The sequence below is a fragment of the Apiospora aurea genome, assembly GCF_038362705.1.
Source record: "Apiospora aurea strain CBS 24483 chromosome Unknown utg000008l_segment0_segment0, whole genome shotgun sequence".
Classification (NCBI taxonomy): Eukaryota; Fungi; Ascomycota; class Sordariomycetes; order Amphisphaeriales; family Apiosporaceae; genus Apiospora; species Apiospora aurea.
This window is the reverse complement of record NW_027117395.1, coordinates 4,489,021-4,503,685: the sequence shown is the minus strand read 5'-3', so window position 1 is coordinate 4,503,685 and position 14,665 is coordinate 4,489,021. Positions and strand designations below refer to the sequence as shown.

The 14,665-nt window shown below is 53.8% G+C and overlaps 4 protein-coding genes across 4 annotated transcripts; 3 read left to right on the top strand and 1 right to left on the bottom strand.

Annotated features, from left to right (window-relative positions):
• Positions 1–911: 911 nt before the first annotated feature.
• Positions 912–3,685, top strand: PG986_012858 (ZZ type zinc finger domain-containing protein; the record flags this gene model as incomplete). Its single annotated transcript, XM_066849080.1, has 2 exons — positions 912–1,034; positions 1,133–3,685. The coding sequence occupies 2 exons, from the start codon at positions 912–914 to the stop codon at positions 3,683–3,685; spliced, it is 2,676 nt and encodes an 891-aa protein (XP_066695776.1).
• A 1,034-nt stretch (positions 3,686–4,719) lies between these two features.
• On the top strand, positions 4,720–6,058 carry PG986_012857 (endoplasmic reticulum-Golgi intermediate compartment protein 2; the record flags this gene model as incomplete). The annotated part of the gene is made up of 3 exons (XM_066849079.1): positions 4,720–4,801; positions 4,896–5,474; positions 5,589–6,058. The coding sequence occupies 3 exons, from the start codon at positions 4,720–4,722 to the stop codon at positions 6,056–6,058; spliced, it is 1,131 nt and encodes a 376-aa protein (XP_066695775.1).
• An 858-nt stretch (positions 6,059–6,916) lies between these two features.
• PG986_012856 (uncharacterized protein) lies at positions 6,917–10,220 on the bottom strand (the record flags this gene model as incomplete). Its single annotated transcript, XM_066849078.1, has 2 exons — positions 6,917–8,223; positions 8,285–10,220. 2 exons carry the CDS (start codon positions 10,218–10,220, stop codon positions 6,917–6,919), a joined length of 3,243 nt encoding a protein of 1,080 aa, XP_066695774.1.
• Positions 10,221–11,450: 1,230 nt separating this feature from the next.
• Positions 11,451–11,936, top strand: PG986_012855 (uncharacterized protein; the record flags this gene model as incomplete). Its single annotated transcript, XM_066849077.1, has 1 exon — positions 11,451–11,936. One exon carries the CDS (start codon positions 11,451–11,453, stop codon positions 11,934–11,936), a length of 486 nt encoding a protein of 161 aa, XP_066695773.1.
• Positions 11,937–14,665: the final 2,729 nt, after the last annotated feature.

Below are 14,665 nucleotides of genomic sequence, written 5' to 3'. Positions count from 1 at the left end.
CGGGCGATTGCGATACCTGCGCGGCAGCCTGCCAGAGCCCATTGTCCATTTAAACCCGTCCAGCCCGTTTGAGCGAGCCAGCTGTGTAGGACTACCTCGATCTACCTGACCTCTACCAGCACCAGACAAGAACTCTCCCGATTCGTGAGGTGGGGCCTACGTATATCCCGTATGTACTGATTGCACCTTGTAAGTCAACTCACGCACTCACGCACGCACTCACACAGTGAGTGACCTACCTACCCCTACCCCTCATCCCCCATCCGTCTGTTCCAGGCGGTCATCCAGTTTCGTGACCTACCCGAGCTCGAGCTAGTAAACACTTCCTGTTCTCTCTCCCTCACACCGATCCCTCTTCGAATCATTCCCTCCCGTCATCCTTTATCAACTTCTCCATTCGAGGCCCATTTCTCAACTGCCCCATTCTTCCCCATACATTACGATACATGCATACATAAATACATCTCTAACATAGCTTGCTTTCCGAAGCTCCTGGTAGAGCGGGTCGAAACATCATTTCAATATAAGACTACTACTACAACCTTCATTCGCCTTTCGCCCGCCCTGTCGAGAGTTCTCCTCGATAACATCATCCCCAATCCGCCGCCCTGTTAAGGAGCCAGAGTATAACTGCATCCCCGACATTGGTGTCTGAGTAACGATGTATGTACATAACTAGATTGCGATTGCATGACGCCTCGCCTCTCGCAGCCTGTTCCCTCCCTCGCTTCCGCCCGGGCATACCGCTGCCTGAAACGTGCACTGCCCATCCCTTCCGACCACGCACCTTCTTCCCACATGCTGCACCACTCAACCTGCCAATCTTGCAACCTTTAGTCCATCAAACCGCCATCAAATTATCGTCATCAACCTACTAACCCTTTGTTTGACAGCAATTGTTATCGGTAATCATGGCGTCTCCGTCGACCGCGGCGCCCGATGCCCTCATCACTCTCAAGGTCAACTACGATGGCAACACACGTCGTTTCAAGCTGCCTTTGCGTGATCTAGGCGCCAACACCCTGGACGATAAGGTAAGCTACTGCATGAGACGTTTCCCCATGTCCATCATCACTCCTTAGATCGGCTGCATCATCTCGGTGGAGCCATGCTGACGGTCATGTCATTACAGGTCCGAGCCTACCTCCAAGTGCCTGCAGGAACTAAGACGGTTATCGAGCGATACTCGGACTCGGCCGCCGCCTTTGTTGTTCTCGAACCGACCAACATCCCGGTGTTCAAGCAGCTTTTCCGGGCTGCCAAGGCCAAGCAGAAGCTTAAGTTGCGAGTCACGACCCAAGCCGAGCCCTCGGAAAACAGGTCACCAAAGGCTGCCACTATCGAGGATGGGCCGGAGCCGGAGCCGGAGCCGGAGCCGGAGCCTATCCCTGAGCAGAAGCAGGAGGTAGAGGCAAAGTCTGTTTCAACACCTGAACAGCCTGTGACGCCACAAATCACTGAGCATATCCCGGTCCCGACCACTCTCCCGGAAACCATTCTTGCTCCTCAAGTGCCCGATGAGTTCCCAGAGTTCATCAAGCAGTGGCGAGCACGGGGTATGCCTCGGATTAGCCTTCGTCGAGATGAGAGTGGCGCCGAGCTTATCGATTTCCGCCCTTCGTCGACTTCGGTTGATCCTCAGGTAGCCTTTGCCAACTTGATCGGACAAGCACCCAAGGCTGAGGTCAAAGAACCGGTAGAGACGGCCGAGAAAACCGAGGTAGTTGAGCCCGCCGCCGCTGTGCCCCGTACTGTTGTTGTCCCAGAGCTGGACGAGCTATCTCCTTTGTCCAGCCGTCTCCGACGCCCCTTCACTGTCTGCTGCAACAGCTGCGACAGGGCTGTACCCGATTCTCATTACCACTGCTCTACCTGTGATGATGGAGACTTCGATCTTTGCCAGGACTGCGTAAACCAAGGCATAACATGCTACGACGAGCAGCACTGGCTGATCAAGCGGACCATCCAGGATGGTCAAATCACTTACAGCACCACTCATATTGCACCCAAAACAAGCCGTGCTTCTGTTACCACTATCCCACAGAAGTGTTCGATTGGTGATTGGAGCCTCCCCATCCGCGAAGTTGAAAAGGCACCTGCTGCGTCTGCTGCGCCTACCACGCATGCCGCACCTACTTGGAGTTCTACTTTTGCCCGCACGTGCAACTGTTGTGTACAGGAGTTCCCTGAGCAGGACTTCCTCCACTGCAATACTTGCGAGGATTTCGACTTGTGCAAAACTTGTTTTACCAAGGATCAGCATGGTCACCACCCAAAGCATGCCTTCTCCGCCGCTGTAAAGGGTACTGCATTCTCGCAGTTCATCTCAGCTCGTCTGGCTGCGGGCCGAAACGTTGTGCACAACGCCATTTGCGATGGTTGCGACAAGTATGTTCGCGGAGTTCGTCACAAGTGCCTGGACTGCCCTGACTGGGATTACTGCTCCGAGTGTGTGCAAAATGCATCCTTCATCCACCCCAACCACCGATTCGTTGAGCTTTACGAGCCGGTTTCTGAGCGTCGCAATGTTTCGCGTGCTGTTCACCATGGCATCTGCTGTGACGGTCCCCTTTGTGCCGCTTCCCGCAGCAGTCCGAAGTACATCACTGGTGACCGCTTCAAGTGTGCTGTATGCGATGACACCGACTTCTGCGCTAGCTGCGAGGCTAGCCCGTCCAACCCGCATAACAAGACTCATCCTTTGATCAAGTTCAAGACCCCGGTTCGCCATGTCAGCGTGACTACCACTGGTGAGCACGAGGACGGCAAGCGAATGCCCTCTATGGGCGACCGAGCTCGTCGCCAGCAGACGCGCAGCCGATCTACCGAGACTGCCCCCTCGCCCAACTCGGAAATTGCCGTTAACCCCGTGCAGACCGTTGTGGACGTCAAGCCGACTGAACCGGAAGTCAAGGTAGAGGAGAAGGAAGCCGAGCCAGAGCAAGTTGCGCCGGTCGAGGAGAAACCAGCTGAACCTGAGCTGGTTGCCATCTTCAAGCACGATACTGTTGAGGATGGTACCGTCATGTCACCCAAAACCACTTTCGAACAGACTTGGGTTCTCAAGAACGAAGGCCAAACAGCCTGGCCTGCGGGATGCTCGGTCAAGTTTGTCGGCGGAGACTACATGGGCGCTGTCGATCCCACGCACCCCGCCGGCATCCACGAACTTGTTTCGGCTTCCGAATCGACTGTCTGCTACAACCAGCTGCAGCCGGGCCAAGAATTCCCATTCACTGTGCTGATGCGAACCCCGGACCGCGCTGGTCAGGCTATCTCGTACTGGCGTCTGACCACTGCTGACGGCGTCAAATTTGGCCATAAGCTGTGGTGTGATGTTATGGTCGAGACGTCGCGGCCCGAGACACAGGAGGGGACCATCCTGGACTCCAAGGTACCCGAGATGGTCAAGAGCCAGATGATCATCCCCAAGTTGGAGCATGAGTCACCATCGGGCAGTGTTCACATGACCAAGTCGGAGAGTGAGATTGAGGCGGCTGCCGAGACAAGCACTCTTGCGCCTTCGACGCAAGACAACGAGGATGAGTATGAGGACTGCGTCGACGACGAGGACTGGGCTGCCGAGTCGGATGATGGATTCCTCACGGACGAAGAGTATGATATCCTTGATGCTTCTGACGAGGAGTACCAGTCTGAGCAGCACAAGCCAGCGACGAAGAAGTAGACTGTCTTGTAAGCTGACAAGTCGGTATGACCGATAGAAGGACTTGATTGATTCAGGGGTTCTCGGGGTTCTTTTTGTTTTCGTGGTTGGACACGGCGCGCCGGAAAGGGGCCTAACAAATAGTTGACGTGTGTTACTAGCTGCTTTCACGATTTCATATGTGACATAGGGGATGGGCCGCGGCTTTTCCTTTTCAGTCGCAGATTTTCCATTTTGTCGCAGAGGAACAGGCAGGCCAGGGTACGATGGGCGGAATAGGGCCGCGGAAACACTCCCTTCACCAGAATGACACTACATAGGCACAGATTGTTTTCACTCTACTTTAGTAAGTAGCTCAAGTAGTCCAAAACGCGATGCACTTTTGCTGCAAATGCTGTCCAGATTACCGTGATGTAGGGCCAAGTTAGGTTACAGTGGTTGTATGTACTGACTATGTGCACTGGGTGCATTCAATCAAGTACTTATACCGAGATGCGCTAACAATGTACCCCGGCCCCACCGGAAGAGGGCAGTCCAGGTACCCTGAACAGGGGTTCATTCCAGTGCGGCTCGGAAGATGGGGCCTGGGCGCGCTTTGGTGAAAGCTGTCCTCTCTCCCAATATGACTAAAAAGTAGTTGTTAGTGATGGCGACTGCACAGCCCCTAGCCCGCTGACAGCGACGACTAATCGCCGGCCCAGGTCGATCAATTGAACAACAACACGCCCTGAAGCAAGGTTTCAGCATACTGGACGGACCCGGCCTTTGACTTTTTTCCTTCTTTTTCTTCGTCTTTGCGCCCGTTGCTCCCAATTGCCCATGCGATAATCTAATGAGGTAGTCTCGCGTGCCCACCTCTACTACCTCGGCTGCTTGCAGTTGTCTGCCTGTCTTCGGCACGATTTGCGACAACCCGGACCCTTTGCGACAAGGTCCCTTTCCAGAACCTCCGACGAGACGACCGAATTTCCGATAGCGAACCCATTGCGCTACTTGCATCGGCCTGACGAGAATCACATGGGCAGTCGGCGGTGTCTCTAACCGCTAGCGCCATCATGATGAACGGCTACGAGAAACATGGCGGCTTCGACGACGAGCCCGAACCCGGCAGCTTCGTCAAGGCATTCGACGCTTTCCGTACGTATCCAGCCCACCCATAGGAGGTCATTCGACTCTCCACTTTCCCCCCAGAAGAACAGAAGGCTGACAAGGAACATCCTCCTGCGCTTAGCCAAATCGAAACCACAATACGTAACTCGGACGTCAGGCGGAGGCAAGTGGTCCGTCGTCATGTACGTTATCTCGCTGGTCCTGCTATGGTCGGAGCTCGGCCGGTGGTGGCGCGGAACCGAGAACCACACCTTCGCCGTCGAGAAGAGCGTCGGGCATAGCATGCAGGTCAACCTCGACATCATCCTCAAGATGCAGTGCAAGGACCTGCACGTCAACGTCCAGGACGCTGCCGGCGACCGCATCCTCGCCGCCTCGCGCCTTCAGGAGGATCCGACCAGGTGGGACCAGTGGGTCGACAGCAAGGGCGTCCACAAGCTCGGCCTCGACAGCCACGGCAAGGCCGTTACGGGCGCCGGCTGGCACGACGAGGAAGGTTTCGGCGAGGAGCACGTCCACGACATCGTCGCCCTCGGCAAGAAGAAGGCCCGCTGGGGCAAGACGCCACGGCTCTGGGGGAGCTCGCCCGACAGCTGTCGTATCTGGGGCAGTCTGGACCTGAACAAGGTCCAGGGCGATTTCCACATCACGGCCCGCGGTCACGGTTACATGGAATTCGGGGAACATTTGGATCACAGCCGTAAGTAGTTCCCAAGTTCCTTCCCTTCCTCTGGGTAACACCAAGACACGCCCCTGAATGGGGCCCCAAAAGACAACACTGGATTTGCTGACTCGAAATCGCTACTTCTTGCAGAATTCAACTTCTCCCACATCATCAACGAGTTCTCCTTCGGGCCCTACTTCCCGTCCCTCGTCAACCCGCTCGACCGCACCGTGAACCAGGCCTCGGCCAACTTCCACAAGTTCCAGTACTTCATGTCGGTGGTGCCGACCGTGTACACGGTCGGGCACGCGCACGCGGCGTCGAGCACCATCTTCACCAACCAGTACGCCGTGACGGAGCAGAGCCACGAGATCTCCGAATTCAACGTGCCGGGTATCTTCTTCAAGTACGACATCGAGCCCATCCTGCTGACGGTTGAGGAGACGCGCGACGGGTTCCTGAGCTTCGCCGTCAAGGTCATTAATGTCCTCTCGGGCGTCCTCGTCGCTTGCCATTGGGGATTCACGCTCAGCGAGTGGATCAAGGAGGTCTGGGGACGGCGCCGGAGGGGGCAGAGCCAGGGCATGATTGGTGTCGAGAAAAGGGGCTACGATGAGTAGTAAGCTGCTTCTTGCAAATGCCGACAGCGGCGGATTGCTACAAGATGGAGAGAAGAAAGTGGGAGAAAATAGATGTAAAAGATATGGCAAAGAACTAAATCGGGCACTCGAGCAAGGCGAAGGCAGAGAGAGAGAAAGAGCAGCCTCTGGGTATTCATCTAAAGGGTATTTTTTACGGGAAAGCCATTTCTTCTTCCCCCTGGTGTTCCGGGGATCTGGGTCAGCTTTGTGTGTATATAAGGAGAGCTTTTCGATGAGGAAATCAACATTTTTTCCCTCCAGTCTTGATTCGCTGTCTTCCAGCCTAGCTATAAAGTGATAGATATATTGTTTCGGTTTTTGTCCAGGGTAAGACTTGTCCCAAAATGTTATGCTTGCTTAAGCAACTGGCTTGCCTATATATAGCTAAGCTGTTAGTTCTTAACGGTTATCTGCCACGAGAAACAATCCAGGTATCGTGTTAAACTTAAATCACAGCACCAAGCCAGTAAAGGAAATCGTTTTCTAGACTTAGAAGTGTTCTTCCGGAATTTTATTTGCAGTATAAAGATCTAGTCTAACAACCAACGCATTTATACTAAGAAGTGGTCGAGTCTCAACACTGATCCATCCTGCTCGAGTGTATTCGCAAGACTGTTCGTTAGACCTTATCCGTGTGTAACGTGTGCCCACCCAAAGGGCAGAGTAGCCGCCTATTAGGTAGCCAAGCTTTACTTGTGCTTATCATTAATAGTAATATTCGGTGGTAGCAGTAGCAGTCGTGGGTAGTGATAATAATAGTAGGTCATGATATGTATGTGTAAGAAAGGCCTGGGTGGGTGGTTTTATCTGCAACCAAACCACCACCACTCCCACAAATTACTGCAACAGCAGCGCATCTTCGTCCAATCTTCCAAACAGGGCCTCGACCTCCTTCTCGACGACTTCGAGCTCTTTAGCCACCTGGCCCGTAACTAGGGCATACGCATACAAGAGCGCGTAGTCGGGCTCCTCGACCGTGACCCCGCTCAGCTTCGCCTTTTTGCTCGCCAACCGGTTCTGCTGGTCCATTGTGAAGCTCCTCTGGATCTCCCCATTCTGCTGCTGCTTGCGATTGTGGTCGTCCTCGCCGCCGTCGCCGTTAACATCTTCCTGCGGTTGATGCAGTTGATGTGCAGTCTCCTTGCGGAACCGAAAGATCTTGCCCAGCAGCTTATCGCGCGTGCCCGCGACGCTGGGGATCGCGTCCGTGAGCGGGTACTCGAGCATGACGCTGCTGGCGAGGACCTGAAACACGTGACAGATACGGGAACAGAGCTGCGCGCGCTCCTCGGCCGTGTGGTACAACAAAGCCTTTTCGCCCTCGCTGAGGCGGCCGTGCTTCATGGTGACGAGGCTCATGGCGTGGAAGGCGTCGAGCAGGCGCTGCGTCGAGACCAGGATACGGCGGTAGGCGTCAGCGGGGAAGGGTCCGCGCAGCTCGTACTCATTGAGCGCCGCAGCGCAGAGCGTCTGCAGCTGTGTCGCGTAGCGCTGCATCGCGGCTTGTTCGCCCATCTTCATGTACGACTCGGCGGCGGCGTCGTTGCGGAGGAGCATGGCGAGGGGACCGCGCTTCCAAATAAGACCCATTTGTAGGTATAACACGGAAAGACCCTCCTTGAACTTCCGCCGGGCAGAGATGGGCCAAATCAGGCGACAGATGATCAGACCCCAGAGGATACCCATGGATACAGCAACAACTCTGTGGAAGGCGATCTGCTGGATTATGGGGTCGACTCCTCCCTCATCATCGTCATCGTCGTCGACTTTCTGGGTGAGCGAGTAGGCGTAAAGAGACGAGACGTTATAACTGAGGAGGATGAAGCGGCCGAAGGGTCCGTTGCCGCGGTCTACCATTATGTAAAAGGTACCAAACGACACGAGCCATCCGAGCAACGCAAGCGAAATGGGCTCGCCGCCTGAGATCCACCAGTTGATCAACACGAACACGGCGCCCATAACTGTACCCGTGAATCTTGAGAGACCGGTGGTGTTCGAGGCGCCTACGGTCATACTGCAGACGATCATGAAGGAGAGCAGACCCCATTCACCACGCCAGTGCTGGTATATTGGACGTGTCTGCGGGATGAAGGCAAACATGGCATAGAGGGCAGCGCCAATGCCGACTTTGAGACCGAATTTGACTAGAAAGCGTTGTTAGCTACCGATTTGGGAGAGGTGAGCATCGTCATCAGATGTACTTACTATCATCCCTGGAGAGGAAACGAAAGAACTGCAGAGTCTTTTGTGATGTCCATCGGAGACTGGTGCTTGCTTGAGGTGCCGCATCCCAGCTGAAAGAGTCGCGTCTCTGCATGATCTTATCCGGGATACCCTTTGGTAAAGCAGATCGGCGAAGTTTCTTGATCGGCTTGACGAGCGGTTGCCGTTCTGCGTCATCCCCAGCCGACTTGGATCGCCGGGAGCCTATACAACGCCATAGCTTGAGGAAATCCCAACTTCTGCGATGAGTTTCTGTAACGAACTTGAGATCCTCAAGTGCATCCAAATATTTCTCGATTTCGTCGCCCAGACTTAGAAGACTGAAAGAGAAATGCCCACAAGCAGCCGCTACCTCCTCATAGTCGGCTTGCACGTTTTCAGGCCTGGCTCTCTCCATCTCGATATTCCTGTAGATTTCTTCCAGTGCCTTGGCACGATGAGAGTTGAATAGCATCAGAGCATCTTGTACACTATGTTTGAAGTTCTCATTGATGCAGATAGGGCTGCCGGGTGGGCCAAAGGGCGGCTCTCGCAATATCTCCGCCAAGGTGTGAACCAAAGATTTCATAGAAGGGCCGAGCCGTTGAATGAAGATCTCGAAGATGCCCGAAGGCGTACGGACTATGCTAGAAGCAAGTGATGTTGGCGTGCCTGGTGGATGCTCTGAGAATGGCGTTGGCGGATCCAACTCGCTCCTCTCATCTGGAGATTCATCGATGGCTGATAAGACTGCAAAGTTCGTGCCGCTTCTGAGATGAGCTGACGTGGGCCGAGCAGATGTAGGCGACAGAATATTGCTGCTTGAAGACAAGGGCCTGTTGTTTGTGGAGCTGGTGGACATCTCCTTCAGAAGCTCGAATTGGGTATTAGCCGCACTCCTGAGCCCCCCAAGAGACTGTGCCAGTCGCTCCATAGCTCTCACAATCTCCTTGTCATGTTGGTAGATGCGCTCTTGGCCCAGTAAGTAGTATTCGTATTTCGACTCTCTCAAGTTCTTGTTCATGGCCGTCAGTGTAGATCTATACTCGGCCGAGGCTTTAGTAAATGCCTCACAGCTCAAGTCTTCTTCGGCACCACTCAAAAAGCCCTTGGTGATCACAGATAGCATGTCGCCAAGAGAAACAGAGGCAGTGCGCATGGTGCTCCGAAGGCCGTTTCTCGCAAGCGTCGGCCACAGTAGTAGGTTGACAGCTGTTGAGCCTGTTGTAGCCATCAACAAAATTTTCAGCGACTGTATAATCTTGTGATTGGTGAATACACCGCTGTGGACTGAGTTCTCCTTGGTGATGATGGTGATGATACCAATGGATGCTATACTGGCGCCAACGCCAACCAGAGGATTGTTCAGCTTCTGCTTCACCCAACCAATGAAGCCCATGCCGCCTCCGATGAAGACGACCAATATCGAAACATAGGACAGCGTCACTTGTTCCCACACCGAGCCCACCAGTACTGATGTAGCCATGGACATAATACCGACGAGCAGCGCATACATGACTGCGACGATGGCAATGGCTACAGCCTCGATCTGCGACCCGACGGTCCTCGCAGGGTGGAAATAGACCGTGATCGTGGCGACGATGTGTTTGCCGTCTAAGGGTCCGAGGAACCTCGCAAAGGGTGGCAAGAAAGTGCCCATGCTAGCCAGCAGGTAGGCTACGGAGCACTTGAGCGTGCCACGGCCCTTTGGCGACTTCAGCCATGACCAAAACCAATAGATGCCCAAGCAGAGGTTGTGGAAGACAGCCTGTATTTTCTCGTGGACCGTGGGCTGCTGGAGGATCGGTCGCATTCGCTCATCGTCGTCGCCGGGGCCGTCCAGGCTGATATCCCGTAGCGTGAACTGCCGCCGCGATCGTTCGCCTGTGCCGGGGATGATCCAGGTGCCGTTCCGTAGTTTCTGTCGGGGCGGCGCCATTGCGAGTCAGTCTCACGGAACAAGATGGTCGAGACAAGACACGACGCGAAGGGAAAATGTCAAAGCGGCAGCATATCGGGCGATAAATGTCAAAGATGCGACTGAGGAAAAGCAAGAACGTACTGTTCGCACAGTTGGGCGAGCGCGCCGAGGCGGACGGTGCCCCGGTATGGCAGAGGCAGCTCCACCGCTCATCGTGGTAGCGTGCTGTCGTTCCCTTGTCGTGTCGGTCCTTGTCTCTTGTCGTGTCATTCAATGGCTAGTGCACACAAAGTCTTTTCAGGAGTGACGTTTTCGGGCAGGACATAGGTAATAAATAGTCCCATGCTCCTCCGTATGTCGCATGTATACAGACAGAGTTGCTGCCTCTCGTGGAGGTATCTCGTATGGCGGTTGCGACCAGGTCGCCCCCAAAATGGCCTTGGCTGTGAGGATCAGCGATTATTGCGATACATCAAAATATCGATTGCTATGGGTAAGGGTGCCTGCTATTCGCGGGACCACAGCTTGGGCCGGGGGCTACGGCGTTTAACCGTCGTCCCACTTGGATGCATCAACTCGAAGATCTCCCTCTAGCCAAGCCGAGCGACGTTGATTTACTTGACAGTCGAAGCGATTGATGGGCGAGCGATTCAGAGTTAAACGCCAAGGAAACTGCTCAATGGTAATTAGGCTCTGAACGAGATGCCGTTTTAACCTTGGGAAGTACGTAGAGTGAGCTAAGGGGGCAGCTAGACTGCTAGAGAAGCAATGCAGCAGAGCAGTGCAACTGGAGTCGGTCAGCTGTGTCAAGCCATAACTCTGTGGGGTAAAGCCTAAACGTGCTGTAGCAGCTGAGCAGCCGGTGCTACCTGCACCGTTACACGTCCGGTACGGGCGTCATCGTGCATCCCATCCATGGCCATTTGCAGGTAACAAAAGGCTGCAACTGACCTCTGCACCTGTTACCGTCACGCAGTTGGAAACACCTGGCACCGACATCACACAGCACGCCATCTCCACCTCTTTCAATGTTGTAGGTCACACGTCCGATACATTTGGTTTTTTGGCGCATTCCCTTGGCAGAGGCAGTAAAAGCATATGGTGGGAAAACGCGGTATTGCCGGATGATCTTTCGTTCCTTCTTTCTCCCGTTCCTTCGTCGACAAGTCTGAGTTGCGAGCCCTTCCATCGTACATACATCCTGCGCTTGTCGGTATCGGTTCCGCCCGCAAGCCCTGTTCCTTTACAATGGCCAACCTGCCCTCACAACATCCCAGCCTGGCAGTGCATCTCGCGGATCGCACGAGAACACCTCTCATTTCATCAGCTCGAACACAGCAGCAAGTCCAGGCACTGTCGACCTTGACACATTCTGCCCTGTTGGTGCACGAGTCGGCGATGCGGCTTGGGTTAGGAAGCCCCCAACGCGTCATAGTCGAGCACGCCAGCAACGGCCCCTTTCTCATCCATTCTTTCATAGAAACCGACACTGCTCAACACGATGCTCTCCAGGAGATGTCTGCCTACGTTGGGATGAACCCTGATGGCTTTAATCAGACTGGGCAGTCATCGGAAACCCCGAATGATGGCGAGGTTGATGAGGCCCCTATGCTGCTGAGCACCGTGATCGCTCCTGCCTCTGAGTCGGCATTGGAAGCCAGGCGGGCAGCCGCACGACTGGAGAGGGTAGGAAAGGCCATCCAGTCAAGCTGGACAGATTCTGGTTCTAGTTGAAGACAAAGCAAACACTGCATGGCAACCTCAGACCCAGTAGCTAATCGCAGCAACACATGACTCGCACAGAATGTCATGAAAACGAGGAGGCGCAACAGGACCCGTGGTGACTGGATATGGGCAACTGTAAGTGGAAATGACATAAACTGGTTATAGTTCAAATCCTTGACTGTCCATCATATGAGACATGCACAAGCCCAGAATATCGATGCCAGCAAGCTCCCCAGCCCCTGAGATATCTAACAACTCAATAGGTCAATATTCAGCAACTTCACGGAGATAACTTACTCCTTGGACTTGCGGTCATATGGAGATCACCGGGTTCTCATCTCTATGCGAGACTCACCATTGAGTCTTAGTCCTGTAGCCACATTCTATGGGAAGAAAGTGTCGTCCCAATTTAACGGTGCGCGGAGCACAGCTGCTCGGGTTCGATGCTGCAGAGAACACTCCGTACGCATACCCAAGAAGGGCACATTGAAGATTTGCTTGGACACTAAGGATGGGCAATGCACATATAAGTAATGTTGGAAAAGAATCTCGACGGAGTATGGGAACTGTACGAAGTTATTGCTGTGCGGAGGGTCACTTGCTAATACACAGGCCGAAGTCCCAAGGGTTCATCGACAAAGAGTCACCGAGAAGATACTCGGATATTCTGGGGAATATATATTCGAGTGCTTAGGCACATGTCATGTAGTGCCCACAGATACTTACCTCGAGTGGCTTTCGAGATCGTTACTTAAGACAGCCCGATAAGTCATAGCCCCTCTCCCGTGATTGGTTAGGACTTTGCCACTCTCAGAGATTCGGCGCATACCGAACAACATCGCTCGCGCTCATCGAGATGAAATGCACACACCCTGAACTTTCCAGACCTTAGATGGCTTAGTTGTCGTTCTCAAGTTATAGAACTTGACCTCAGGGTCGTGAAAACAGTAAAACAGGGACAAAGCAACAAACATTGCGCCGTCGAGTAACTTGCTTGGTAGCAGAAGAGCCCGGGGAGCAATGGCTTTCTTTACATACTTGGACACTGATATAGGACCCATGCTTGACGCGGCGTAAACTCCGAGACTGACGGGCTTTTCGGGCAGAATTCACACGACCCGCATCGCAGGCCAATTTAGCCACGCCAATAATATGAAAGGGCGGACTGAGGCAAGTCCCCATCGAAACGTGTCCCAGCGGATTCGGCCGGGTTACAGCCAAGACCAAAGATGATCTTGTTGTCCCAACGTGTCTCTGGCTAGCTCTCCACCGCTCCTTGACTCGCAACATTGAAAAACTTCTACGGGATTCACTCATATCGGCGTTAGGCCTACGTGCTACGCTGGACCGGCGCCCCGTCCTCCGTGTGTACACAGCAGAAGTAGGCCAGGCTGACTAGCACGATGCAGAGAAAATTCGGAAACAACACAGAGGGAACATTTATCGCCGCCGGAGGTAGCTTTTCGGTTCGATGCACTCATGAAGAGAGGGCATTCTGCCACTGGAACGGCTTCATGAGACAGGATGTAACCAAGGGCGTTGCTAAGTGAGCAACGGAACCTGTGTACGATTGATTGGCTGGGAGTGATCCTTGCTATGCGCCAATCTACCGATGCTCTACTTGTACTCGCTGCTACTGCTACGGATGCACTATGTTATAAGGTTGCCCGCAAGTATACATGCATCATATGCATCTTATCTAGGCAAGTCAAGTGCAGAGATTGGCAGATGCGTTTTCACCTTGGATCTTACGTTCCTGGCCATTAGCACCGAGTCCGCCGATCGCCGCTTTGCTAGTCGGGCTGTCGAGGACGGCCAGCTCAACTTGGCTTCTTTCAGCAACATTCTAGCTGTTTCAACGATGTATGTATGTGAAGCGGTAAGGGTGGATGGACCCTTCGTGCTTTACGCCTACTTGTATGGCCGACTTATGCGGGTGGCGGGCTGGGTGATACGTATGTGTTGTTGGCTAGGTAGCAAGCGAGTCCGCCAAGGTACTTGGGCCTGACGAAAGGCAACGAAGGGGGAGAATACATCAATGATTGTAAACGGAGAGCAGGAAAAAAAACTGTTGATGGGAGCTAGGTGGCTATTCATGGATACAAAGTGCGTCATATTGAGGGGAGCTTGGGAACCGTAGCTGCCGAAGAAGTTCCATTCGACAGGGAATCGGCTTGCAAGTGCTTGGTAAGTGCCTTGTATCGACACGATAGAGCTCCGGGCAGTACGGGCAGTACGGGCAGTACGGGGCCAAGGGCCCCATGGCAGGTTCGCTGGACCTGCCCCTCCATCTTCCACTCAGAAAAGGCGGCCAGAGTACCCAAACGTAGACCAAAAAGAAAAAAAAAAAAAAAAAAGGCCAGCCACCGGCACGAAGAAGAAGAAGAGCTGGCGGAATGGGGCGAAAAAAAAACTGGGCTTTTGTCTGTCTCCTACAACGGCAGAGCCAGAAAGGGCCAAGCCAATGCGATGCATGAAAAGGTTAATCCGCAAATGTATATCCTCAGCGTGAACCTGGCCGTGGATGTACAGGACCAGGTCAATCACCCCCACTCAATGGCAAGGTGGAAAATGGATTGGATCAATGGGTCTCCAGATGGTCGCGTTAGTGTGTCAGGACCACAGTGATCCGATGAGGTATGCGGCAGACAGAATGTGAGAGAGAGCAAGCAGGCATTGGAAGAGACAGAGGCAGAGAGGTGTGTGTGTGTGTGTTCATTGCTTGCCTTGCCCCTCCA